This window comes from Calidris pugnax, unplaced genomic scaffold (assembly GCF_001431845.1).
Source record: "Calidris pugnax isolate Ruff unplaced genomic scaffold, ASM143184v1 scaffold181, whole genome shotgun sequence".
In the NCBI taxonomy this organism is placed as follows: domain Eukaryota; kingdom Metazoa; phylum Chordata; class Aves; order Charadriiformes; family Scolopacidae; genus Calidris; species Calidris pugnax.
The window spans coordinates 516,134-528,869 of NW_015090976.1; the positions used below are offsets into that span (position 1 = coordinate 516,134).

Sequence of the window (12,736 nt, forward strand, 5' to 3'; positions counted from 1 at the left end):
GAAAGTTTTTTATTTCTTACTGCTTTTTGTACCTCTAATCAAAAGAACTTTTTTTTGCTTTCTTTTAATTTTTTTTAAAATTTTTGTCTTCTTTTTTATTTTCTTTCCATTTTATATTTCCTAATTTTTTCTGTTGTCACATTTGTTTGAATACAAAGTTACTCTGAATCTAAGGTGACCAAATGCATACTTGTAGTTATTTTCTGAATTTTAATTGGTCTGTTTTACTCTTTCCAGTCTGACATACTGAGATGTTTCAGTTCATTTAACGGGCATGGTGGTTATGCAGTAAAACACTAGTGACACAGAAGGCTGCAGTGAAGCTCAGCTGTAACCAAACTGTAGCCTGGGACATTGGAATGTACCAAAGTATTCTGTTATTCACTTCATAATTAACACATTTCTGATATTTATATTAATTCCCAGTCTCTTTATTTCTGGCTACTTAAGTTTAAAAGTGTACATATTTTTGCATTCAACATAGCTGGATTATTTTACTTTTTCTCCTATTCCTCCACTCCTTTTTTTCTTCAGAAAGAAATTCAGTATGAAATGTTATAATTAAACAGCTTGAAATATGCATGCTCTATTCCTCCCATATCAGCTACTGTATTTTACCTTTTGTCATAGGCTAAGAACAAGCAATGGAATAGAAAACTACTGTAGTCAGCTGCTCTACATAAATTGCATGAAAGGAAAATGTAGAATAATCTTCTAAGCTTAAATCCCTAGATGATTAAAAATGTATCATCCTGGGTTTAAATAGGTCCAGCGTCAAAAGTGGTGGCCTTCTCTCTCAATATACTGCTCTACTTTCAAAGTACGTAGGGTTTTTTTTGTGTTAACAAAATATGCTGCAGGATTCCCCATACTTCTGCGAGCACACAATAACCATGGGCATGGAATACAAAAAGACAATGAGGCAACAGCTAGCGAGAAAAGAGTACCTGCATGTTAACGAGTTTGTAGTAGATCCCCTTTCTCTCCAGCAATTTGGAATGATTCCCTTGCTCTGTGATAACTCCACCTTCAAACACAGCTATAAGATCCGCATTTCGAACTGTGGACAGTCGATGAGCTACTACAACCGTTGTGCGTCCTTCCCTGGCCTAGAAATAACAATATTTAATATGAGTATTTCTAAGCGTATTCAAAAATTGTTCATCTTCATATTAGAGTTCAGTAAGACCGAAGAGAAACATTAAAACTGTTCATAGAAAAATGTGACTTTCAAAAAAAATTTAAAAAGCGATTCCAATGAGTTCCTTAAATCAGAAATAGAGTCTTTAGCATGAAAATTAATATTAGAGACAGACTATGGCACATAAAACCATCAAATTTGGATCACAGATATCTAAAAAAAAAAGTCAATGTTTAAGATTTTAACATATTATGATATTACAAATCTTAAAATTTTAACAATGCTAAAAGTTTTTATTATTAACCTCATAGTTGTTCATTTAAACTTTAAAATCTGTGAAGGATAATTTATACTCAGAAGCATTAGAAAATATTTTACGCTGATATTTAAAGAATTTCAGTGTTCTAAGCTTTAAGTCAATACCCACTCAAGTAGCTTCAGTGAAAAGAAAGTTCTCTATAATTTCATGTGAAATACATTTTAACTACCTACCTATCTTTGGATACTTACAATCCTATCGCACGTAATGTGTCAAATGTCACAGCTTGCTGTTTTAATTACCAGACTGGATTAAAATGATCAAACAACTTTTAGTTTAAATAATCAAAGTAATGATCCCAAGCAGTGGAATTTTCTTGGAGCCTGGGTGGAGTTCATCTTCAGTGACATGCCTCAAGGGTCTGCACTGGGACCCATACTATTCATATCTTCATCATTGATATAGATAAATGCGATTGAGCGCACACTCGGCAAGTTTACGGATGACACCAAGCTGAGTGGTGCAGTTGATTCACTTGAGGGAAGGGATGGCATCCAGACGGACCTTGACAGGCTTGAGGAGTAGGCACTTGTGAACCTTACAAAGTTTAAAAAGGTCAAGTGCAAGGCCCTGCCCCTTGGCCAGGGTAATCCTCAATATCAGTACAGACTGAGGGACGAAGGAAGCAGCTCAGCAGAGGAGGACTTGGGAATACAGGTGGATGAAAAATCAGTTATTAGCCAACTATTTGCACTTGCAGCTCAGAAAGCCAATTGTATCTTGGGCTGCATCAAAAGAAGTGTGGGCAGCAAGTTGAGGGAGGTGATTCTCCCCCTCTACTCCACTCTGGTGAGACCCCAGCTGGAGTACTGCATCCAGCTCTGCAGTGGGTCCAGAGCTGGACCGCAAAAATGACCAGAGGGCTGAAAGACCTCTCCTATGAAGACTAAGAGAGATGAGGTTGTTCAGCCTGGCATAGTGAAGGCTCTGGGGAGACCTTATTGTGGCCTTTCGGTATATGAAGGGAGCTTATAAGATAGGCGCAGAGAGACCTTTTATCGGGGCCTGGAGAGACAGGAGAATAAATTACGGTTTTAAACCAAAAGAGAGTAGGTTTCAATTGGATATAAGGAAGAAATTTTTTACAATGAGGGAACAGGTTGCCCATAGAAGTTGTGGGTTCTTCATCATTGGAAGTATTCAAAATTAGGTTGGACAGGGCTTTGAGCAACCTGATCTTGTGAAAAATGTCCCGATCCATGGCAGAGGGGTTTGCCTAGATGATCTTTAAAGCTCTCTTCCGGCCCAAACTGTTCTATGATTCCCTATGTTTTCTCCAAATGTTTGTGAGAATCCAAATTTATAAGATAATGTGACCAAGCAAAGCTAGACAAATAACTTCTCTATTAAGCCTGTTTCCATTAATAATTCTCCTCAAACTGTCTTTATCCAACACCAGCAGGAAGCATTACAGGACCCCAGCAGAATCCAGTTGAGTAAATTCAGAATACCATTTAGGGGTGGAGTCCCACCACGAATATAGAGACTCCTGAGTTGCACTAGGGATCAGCTGTCCCTCGGTGATACAGCTCTACTCCAAGAACAAAGCAAGCACCTAGACGTATGCATGTTAACTGAAGCAAATGGTTCTTTGAAGTGTTTCCTGTCAAGTTCCTGCTACAATCACTTACAACATGCTGGTAGCACTTACTTCGTCTGCCAGGCTTAAACACAAGTTAATTAAGTAGGTCCCTGACAACAGCAGGCATGTCTAAGACAGATAATCATAGGGGATGGCATTTGCACCAAGAAAATATTGATTGAAGCTTAATAATGCAGAAAATATAATTCCATCTTCTCACTTGAAACAAGATTCCTCTCAGTAATCCCTGCAGGATCCCAAAAATTCTCTGCACAAAGAATATAATGGCAAAACCAAGTTTTTTTGTGTTTTAAGGGTCTCTATTTCTTGGAACTCTTTCAACAAACGTCTGGAAAAAAGTGTTAGGCTCCTGCTTACCTGCATCATTTCAGAACACTACTGACCTTGTCCAGTGCTGCCTGCACAACGGATTCACTCTCAGTGTCCAAAGCTGACGTTGCCTCATCAAGCAGAAGAATTTTAGGGTTGCGAACCAGAGCTCGGGCAATGGCTATTCTCTGCTTCTGGCCTCCACTCAGCTGTGCCCCTCTTTCTCCAACCACGGTCTCAAACTTCTACAAGACAACCACACACATTTCCAAAACATTCTGTGGCACAGTCCTTTCACCAAAGAAAGGCAGTGTAAAGAAAAGGCACATCAGTGTTGGGAACCCCGGCGGCACCTTCTCCTTCCTCTGAAACACTGCAGGAGAAACACCCGCTTGGCCAGAGCTGCCTCATTGTTTGTGGCCCTGGAATTTGAATAGTTCTTCAAATGCTCATCAAGTCATTACCTAAAGACTTAAAATTCACATTATTCTCAAAAGTTATGAGGAAGCTTTGCATATTCACAGCTCTGGAAAATAGCTGCCTCTCTTTATAAGAATCCATTCTAAAGAACTATTTGGCACAAGAAGCTATAGGATTAATTTTTTCAGCAGGACAGCTGGTTTGCTTACGTGGGGTAGCTTCATGATGAAGTCATAGGCATTTGCTTCCTTCGTAGCTTTTTCAATCTCTTCCATGGTGACGTCCTCACGACCGTAACGGATATTTTCGGCAATGGTAGTAGCAAAGAGCACGGGCTCCTGATTCACCACACCAATAATCTCCCGTAGATATCTTACGTTTAAGGTCTTAATATCCTGCCCGTCAATGGTCACCTGAACACAAGGAAGCAGACAAAAACTGTTCACTGAGTGTTGTGGTCAAGGAACCTCTCTGGCCAGGTTTCCCCGAGCCTTTTTAGGGGACTATTTACCATGTCATTGGAACAAGGGCAGTGAGGCCAGAACTAGACTTGCAACAGCTGGGACACACAGAGCAGTCCTCTCCCTTGAGGGATCTTACCGTGCCTTCCCTGGGATCGTAGAACCTCTGGATGAGCTGAACAGTTGTACTTTTCCCACAGCCGCTGCCACCCACCAGGGCCACCGTCTGCCCACAGCTGATCTTGAGATTCAGGCCCTTCAGTATCTGCACATGTAAGAAAGGTGACCAAAACCATCACAGACAGTAAAAATGTCAGTGAAGATTTGAAGAAACTCTAAAGACAACAATAAAATGTCCTCTGTACTTATAGCAGAATCTGATACAAAATAAAATTTATAAACATATGAATTTAATTTTGGGGTAACTAATTACTTCACCTTAATTTTCTTCATACTTATATCACAACTGGTCCAGTATCAATATTATATTATAAAACACACTTCACAATTACCCATATCATGAACCACTTCATATGACAAAATAACAGTAATAAGATTACTACCCATAACAAAAATATAACATAGAAACAATATGATGCAATATTTCGATTTTATATTGCCTTGCTTTTTTCTTTAATGCACCATGGAATTTTCTTTAATGCTACAGGAAAACTATTGTACAGTAAAAGTCACAGTTAAAAGTTTCAGAATATATTCTACATTGTTTTGGAGGAAATGTCATTTCAGTAACCTTGAAGTACTTTTAATTTTTCCTCTTTTGATTGGAATTGCTGGTGGGACTTCTTTACAATGGTGACATTTCATTGCATGATATATGACCTTTTTGTACTAGATAGCATAAAATATAGTATTTCACAACCATTGAAAATACAAAGTTTTGCCTTTCATGGGACTCTTACCAATGGTAAATGTAGCTCTTTGGTGCCATGTAATTGCTCTTTTTTGCATATATAACAAGTCCTTAGTGGATCTGCTTTCTTTAACTGGTTTAGATACAATCTTAACAGAGCTGCATTGCAAGTACTTTTGAAACCCACTATCTCATTATTATTATTACACAAACATGAGTTAGATGCATAAATTAAGATTCTGATAGCAATAAATCTTTACATTTTATCATATAGCCACACTGAGTATAGCTTTAGACTGAATATTTAGAAAAATGTTCAGAATATTTATCAGGTGTAAATAATTCTGGCTAAAATCACTGTAATGGGAAGATAGTTTCATATAAATTAGAGAAACAACTTTGAATTATTAAATTTTCACATTTCAACTTTTGACTTCTTTTTCCTAACAAATGATCCACCTGTTTAACTGTAATATGTATAAAGTTTCATTTACAGTACCTCAATATCTGGTCTGGATGGATAGTTGAAATAAACATTTTGGAATTCCAAGTTCCCTTTAATGTGGTCTGGTTTGTAACCTGTTTCTGAATAACTGTCAATTTGAGGTTCCTGTGCAAATGAAATAAAACAAAAACAAAAAAACCCAGCTTATTTCCTTATGGTTTTTTTCATAAAGGAGTCCTTCATTGCTCTGAAGAGATGTTAAATGTAATTTTAAAGTAATTTAGGTGAGCCCCAGCTTATTTCCTTATGTTTTTTTTTCATAAAGGAGTCCTTCATTGTGTTAAATGTAATTTTAAAGTAATTTAGGTGAGATTTATGAAACATGTAAATTGCATGGTGCTTTGCTGTCTCATTACTACACTGATGATCTGCTCATGCAAGAATACTTCAATAATTTCTCCATTTAAGTTTTTGTGTGAATTTAGTACATTGTCTTTAAAACTGTGACGATTAACCTGAGCAGATCATCTCTAATAAGCTGTTCATATTTTTTTCATTTATAGCTTTGCCCTTTCTGCTGAAATGCTTTGTGTGAGAAAGAACCAATCCACTGATCACAAAGCAGAAACAGAGTATTTAATTATCACTGGTTTTGTTTCTATCCAGGGTGGGTCTAGAACTCAAAGCATGTCTTAACAATAACCCAAAACGTGCAATTGTATTTCACAGAGCTTCACTAGCTAGCAAAATAACAGCTTCCCTGATTGCAGACTCTCTTGGCATACAAGATATCCAGATTATCAGGTTGTGTTTCACTGATTTGCCAAAACTGATGCACTGTAGCCTTGAAACCTGTGCTCATATCCCTACATCCGCTGCAATCACATATCTATATAGCACCATAGATATGCCCTTCATGATACAAACATCAGAGGATACCTCCAACACGAGTGATTCACAGATCCAGTACTTTCACCTTTGAAGCAAGAACTGATAACTCTAGAAGACGAAAAGGTACTGACTAATAATTACACATTCTACCTGCTTTTTTATTTATATTTCTGCTTATTTTACACACTGTTATTTACTCTTACTGATTTCATGTGTATAAATAGTGCTTGTACTTTAAAAAGAAGTGTCTCTCACTTTTGGAATGAGAGTGAGGGAAAGATACTCACATTGTCTATGATGTTAAAGATTGCATAGGCAGCTCCTCTCGCACTCGCAAATGCCTCTATGCTTGGAGCAGTCTGTCCAATACTGAAAGCTCCAATCAATACAGAGAAAAAGACCTGAAAGAAATGTTTGTGGTGACTTATATCAATTCTTACAGAAGCAGAGAATTACATTTATGCATTTACATTAGATATCTTCGGGTCAGGAGTCTCCAAGCCTGTTAACAGAAGTTTAAAAAATCTAGAATTAAAGAAAAAAATGAAAGACTCTCTCTTGAACAGAGAATAATATTAAGAAAAGGGCTTTTTAAGACTCAGCTGCAAACTGAGTTCCTGCACAATGTGACTGTTGCAAACAGATTGGCAAGACGTGAAAAAGTGACCGAGACCTGCCAAATCAATGCCAAAAAATGTGTAATTACACTTGATGTCTAAGGATTTATTGTTCTAATTCTTTGGTGAAAGATGTTCCAAAGACCAGAAAGTATATTGCATGTCTTCAAACAGAACAAAACCAGATATGTAAAGCACTCTAATTCCGCTTTCAAAGTGACAGGGAAATAGAAGTATACAAATGCAACTTCTGCATCACAAAGTAATAAAGGTTGCCTCTGCTGGAATGAAAGAGAGTGAGTGCAAGCAAACAAGAAGAAAACAGAAAAAGGAAAACATATTATTTTCTCAAGGAAGCATAGTTTATTGCTTTCATCTAGTACCAAAAAATAATAAAAACTCCCTGTTCAAACAGAGATCATAATAAGAGCCTTAATACGTCAGAGCAAAGGCCCATTACACCCAGCATCTTTTCTCCAACAGTGGCCATTCACAGACATGATACCTAATAAGGCAACACCCTCCTTTTCATGTTATAAAAACATCATTTGAATGAACTACAACATAGAGAACAGAAACTGCAAATACTTCAAACTGAGAAAAAATCACACACAAGGGCATCAACCTCACTGAGAGGTTCTCTATGCCAGCCTGCCTTTGAAAAGAATGAGGCAGGTTCAAAAGAGCAATAACACATATCAGAGCCATTCTTCACAAACTTGAGTGATTCATAAATAAAACAGGTAGTTTAAAAAAAAAATATATATATATATATGTAGTGTCCCCTGGCTGGGTTTCATCACAGTTAACAAAGTTATTCTTCTTACTATATTTGTTATCACTCATATGAAACTAGAATGGTTGTCACATCAAGAGAAGAATTGATAACTCATATGAGACTAGAATGGTTGTCACATCAAGAGAAGAATTTAAATTATGACTTATGAGTTACGGTTTTCTTTCTTTGGTTAGTTGGTGACATATTTCCTAATCAAAAGTATATTTTTTCTCCCCCTTGATCTCTAAAAATACTAAGTGATTCCAAGCTCTTATGGAGCAAAATATAAGAAAAGTATCAATAATATGATCTACTTAGACCACACAACAGCTAAAAAAACTCCATTTGCCTCTGCGTTCTGAAAAGACATTTGGCCCCACAAGTCTGCAAAGAAATAGCAACTATGAAGGCTACAGTACTTCAGGTTTTGATTGAACTGTTTTTATATCAGTCTGATCTTATGGAAGTTTGAAAAGATATCGAAACAGTGTGAAGTAATACACGTTTTATTTGGCTCAATGTGGCTTTTGAGATTCTATAGAAACAATGTGTAGACTATTGTGGTGAGAATCTTTTTGTTAAGAACAAGGGATGTTATTTTGCCAATCTTGGCACATAACTCTTATTAAACTCAAATAAGTTCCAAAAATACACTTTAATGTATTTCCCTTAGTATTTCTCACTATTATTGGAAATTGACTCATTAATACTTACTGTAAGAACATTGCCAATAGTGTAATCATCAGCTATGACCAAAGTAGTTCCATACCAGAAGGCCAGTGCATATGATGCATATATGAGTAAGAAAGCAGCACCCATAGAAATATTAGATGTAATGGCCTTTTTTATTCCAATCTTTTTTGCATCTTCTAGATTTTTATAGTATCTGGAAGAAAGATAGAGGTTTAAAATAGACTCAGGTGTGCACCATGGCACACAGCACCACAACACCCTTGTGGATGAGTTAGAAAAAGAAGACTCACAAAGTACAAGATATATAAAATATATAACCCTAAGACTGTACAAAGGTAAGCCTGGCAGTCAGGCACAGAGAATTTAAGGTAACTCTAAAAAGGTCAACATCAGTCCACCTGGTGTACAGAAAAAAAAGGGCATTGCAGTTCAGGGACTGGCATTCAAGATGCCTCACAGGTCAGTGAACTTTGATCATGAACCATTCATGACAGGTTTTGAGATTATTGTTGTTAGCTTAAGATAAAAGGTTAAAATATATCACAAGAATGATGTTTTATAGCATAGTGAAAATAGAGATATTGTTTATTAGTACCTTCACAGCAACTACTGAGTAATCAGATTACCAAGGATACCATCAGCTCTTCTTATGGCAGGGCCTTTTTTCTGGTCTAAAGCTCTCACGGTGTGATGTTTAAAGTAGTTTGTACACTTTCTAGAGTAGAGACAGTATATCTCCAATTATTTTGTCATTTTCTAGAAAAATAACTAATTGTCTTTCAACACGTAGTGAAACTAGCCTGTAACAGACAATTTCCCGTTACCTAAAAATGCAGGAAGCACAATACTTACTTGTTTTGACAGACTTTAAACAACAAAGATACAAGAAAATTTCAAACCATCTGAAGCAAGTACTTTAAAATCAGCTGATTGTTCTTACCTTTTAATTTCTTTTTCTTGTCCTCCAAAAGCTATTACAGTACGGACTGCTCCCAGAACTTCCTCTGCAACAGCACCTGCTTTTGCATATGCAGCTTGTTCTTTGTCAGTGAAAGCAGAGAGAACCTAATACAGGATCAAATATTTTGACTTGAAAAAAAAACAGAACGAGCTCAAGCACTTCATAATGGCTTTTATCACAGTTACTCTCATCTAATATGAAGCCTTTTGATTATATTATGTATGAGTGCAGAATGTCCACTCATTCCTTTTAAGTACATTATGAATTCAGTCAAATAACTCAACATTGCCTATTCTCAACAACTAAGGGCTGGATTTTCCACTCTGCTTTCACCCATTACAGGAGATCTAACTACTTATACTGGGCTTGTGTGGTTCTCCTCAGGCAGAGCTCCTCAGCCTATTCTCATCTCTAGCTGTCTTAGCCAGAGGGCTCTTTAGCTTACATTAATTGGCCACGAGACATATGTAGCACATGCTTACCTACTACTACTTCTTCCGCAAGAAAAAGAAGGCTTATATCAATCTTCAAAATATAAGGGAGGTAAAATACTATAAAAATCTGAAGGCTTCCAAACTACAAATGTAAGTGACTCCAATCCCATGGTAATTGGGTACTTCTCTCACCTACATCTGTCTGAAATTTCTTACCAAAGCTGTTAGCAACTCTGAATAGAAACTCTGTTTGAGACAAAGGCTTGGTTTAATTTGTTCACTTATTTTTCAGGAGGTGCAGTTATTTCTTTCAAAAGAGAAGTACTCATGTGGGTGAAGTTTAACAGTTACAGGTGTGGATTCTGCTCATATATCTTGCTTTCTTTTTTCTATATGAAAATACATTATATTGGCGGAAACAGCTTCAAATCAAACAAGTCCGTCCAATTTATGGGAATTATAATATTCAAATTACATGAGGGTACTTATATACAGTTAATCTAAGAGCTTACAGACATAGATGTTGTCTAAAGCAATTCTAAGCAATATATTCTAACAGCAAGAATTACAGATATGTAGATTTATTTCATTATCTCTCATTAATATAAAACCTGACAATGACTGTATGTTAACTGACCTTTGCCCAGATGGCTGCTGAAAGCCCCAGTACAGGACTGACTGCTAGTATTACAAGGGTTAATTTCCATCCTCTGATGAGACCAACGATGAATCCTGTTGCAAATGTTGTTACCGCTTGAACAAGCAAGCCAATTTTGTCACCTATTCCTTCATTAATCTTGGAGACATCACTGAAAAACAAATTACATCCAGACAGGAAGGAAAATGTAAAAAGAACAAGAAAACTTTTCAAGTTCATTACATGGACATCTGTGTAGAGGAGGATCTTTATTATTTGATTACTTCCCCAAAACATTTTGTTTCAAGATAGAGTAGTATAGAGTGTGGTCAAGGAAAATGTTGTATTTCTTGTGAAAATGTACTGCTATAAATCCATTTTTGTCTGGAAAGGTTGAAATTCTGCCTAGAGTGCAAAGTTTCTTATTTTCAAATTTTTGATCTGTTTGGAAACTATGGGGTATCTGGGAAGAAAACCCAAAACCTTTCACATAGGCAAAGAGGAAGGAATAGCTTGTCATGCAATTAAAGCAGTTCAGGCTGCCAGGGCCAGCTGGCACCTTTGCTCAGTCTCCAGGCACAGAAATGAACTGTTTTCACCTCGTGGGGTAATCTCATGGGCTGGGCTTTAGTCATCCTTAGAGTTCAAGGGAACTTATCTAAATGCTGTTCTGGTATTCTTGGGACAGTCCAGTATCACAAGTATTATAAGTTAGTCTCTGAAACTCTCCATTAGAAAACCTGAAAACTTCATTTCACAATGAAATAATTAAATTTAATTTCACAATGAAATTTAATTTCACAATGAAATAATTCAATTTAAAAATAAAAATATTAGTAACTCATACATGCTTAATAACATAAAATAACATTGGGAAAGGTATATTATACTTACTCTAGAAGACGAGTGTTAAGTTCTCCCACATCATTTACATCAAACCATCCAATTTCCTGTCTCATAATCGCATGAAAAAATTTTTCTCTAATTTTTTTTATTTGCCGGCCTGCTGCTAGCGTCCAAAATGAAGTTTGGATATAAGCAGCAAGAAGAACACCAGCTGCTATTCCAGAATAGTAGTATGCATATCTGAAAGAAACAAAAAAGGCAGGAACCTCTGACATTAGTTTTAATTGCCTCACTAGTCTGTATTTAGCTTGTATTTAGCTTGCTTCTTCAGTTTCAGGCCCAAAATAGAGTTTATATACTACTACTAGAGTTTATACTTCTCTGTAAAATTCCACAGGTTTTCTATGAGTAGTATTTATCATCAGTTTTTAGATACACAATAAACTGATTGAAGCTATTGTTAAGTTTTCTATGAGTAGTATTTATCAGTTTTTACATACACAATAAACTGATTGAAGCTATTGTTAGACAGGAATTACTTTTCCTTGTTGTTGGTATATTATTCTCATAAGAATATTTAAGAACTATATTTTAGATTTTCACTTTAATGCGTAATTCCCCCACACTTCATAACATTTTTGTTTTAACACATATAGACAGACCTAATCATACATACCTATACTCACACATACACATCATATAACATCCTTGTCTATATAAATATATATGCATGCATGCTATAAATATTTACCAATTTGAGATTACAGCATTACATCTATTACAAGCAAACGCCATTAGATCAAAAATACTTTTGCTCTTTATTTAATTTAAAACTGATATTTTACTTTTAAATTAATTCAGCTTTGTGCCATGAACTGGGTGTCAAATCAAAACTAAGGAATTTGTGAACCACTATATTTCTCAAAATGGAAAAGAATTTGAACCACAGTTTTAAACTATTCAAACAGAATCAAATCAGATTTTATTTGATTAAGAATTGACATCAGAAGCAGTTACAGATGAACTTAAACCAGAACTAAACCAGAAAAATGTAACTGAACTGATTCTGTTCGTGATCATAAACATCAGCAAAAACAATGGCTAGATATTTGTGGTGTCTCTTTCATGTAATTGTAAGACTACTGCATCCATATAAAAGTAAATAATTAGAAGAAAGCTTTAAACCTCTTAAGACTTTCACTCATATACAGTAAATGATGCATACTTATTCTTTAGAACTGTATCATCAGACTTGGCAGGAGCAAATTGCAGAAATCTGTGTGCAAATGCTTTGCTCAAAAAAAGCAGAT

General features: G+C 36.0%; 1 protein-coding gene across 5 annotated transcripts in view; it reads right to left on the reverse strand.

Moving 5' to 3' along the window:
- Positions 1-12,736, reverse strand: part of ABCB1 (ATP binding cassette subfamily B member 1) — a 55,508-nt gene that overhangs the window by 20,637 nt on the left and 22,135 nt on the right. For all 5 annotated transcript variants that reach the window (XM_014952958.1, XM_014952962.1, XM_014952957.1 and 2 more), the window contains 10 exons: positions 11,475-11,666; positions 10,581-10,752; positions 9,489-9,613; positions 8,570-8,741; positions 6,748-6,861; positions 5,624-5,734; positions 4,393-4,518; positions 4,002-4,205; positions 3,447-3,617; positions 948-1,109 (listed from right to left, as the gene is read on the reverse strand). In XM_014952958.1, the coding sequence (XP_014808444.1) occupies positions 948-1,109; positions 3,447-3,617; positions 4,002-4,205; positions 4,393-4,518; positions 5,624-5,734; positions 6,748-6,861; positions 8,570-8,741; positions 9,489-9,613; positions 10,581-10,752; positions 11,475-11,666 (1,549 nt within the window). The remainder of the gene's footprint in view (positions 1-947; positions 1,110-3,446; positions 3,618-4,001; positions 4,206-4,392; positions 4,519-5,623; positions 5,735-6,747; positions 6,862-8,569; positions 8,742-9,488; positions 9,614-10,580; positions 10,753-11,474; positions 11,667-12,736) is intronic.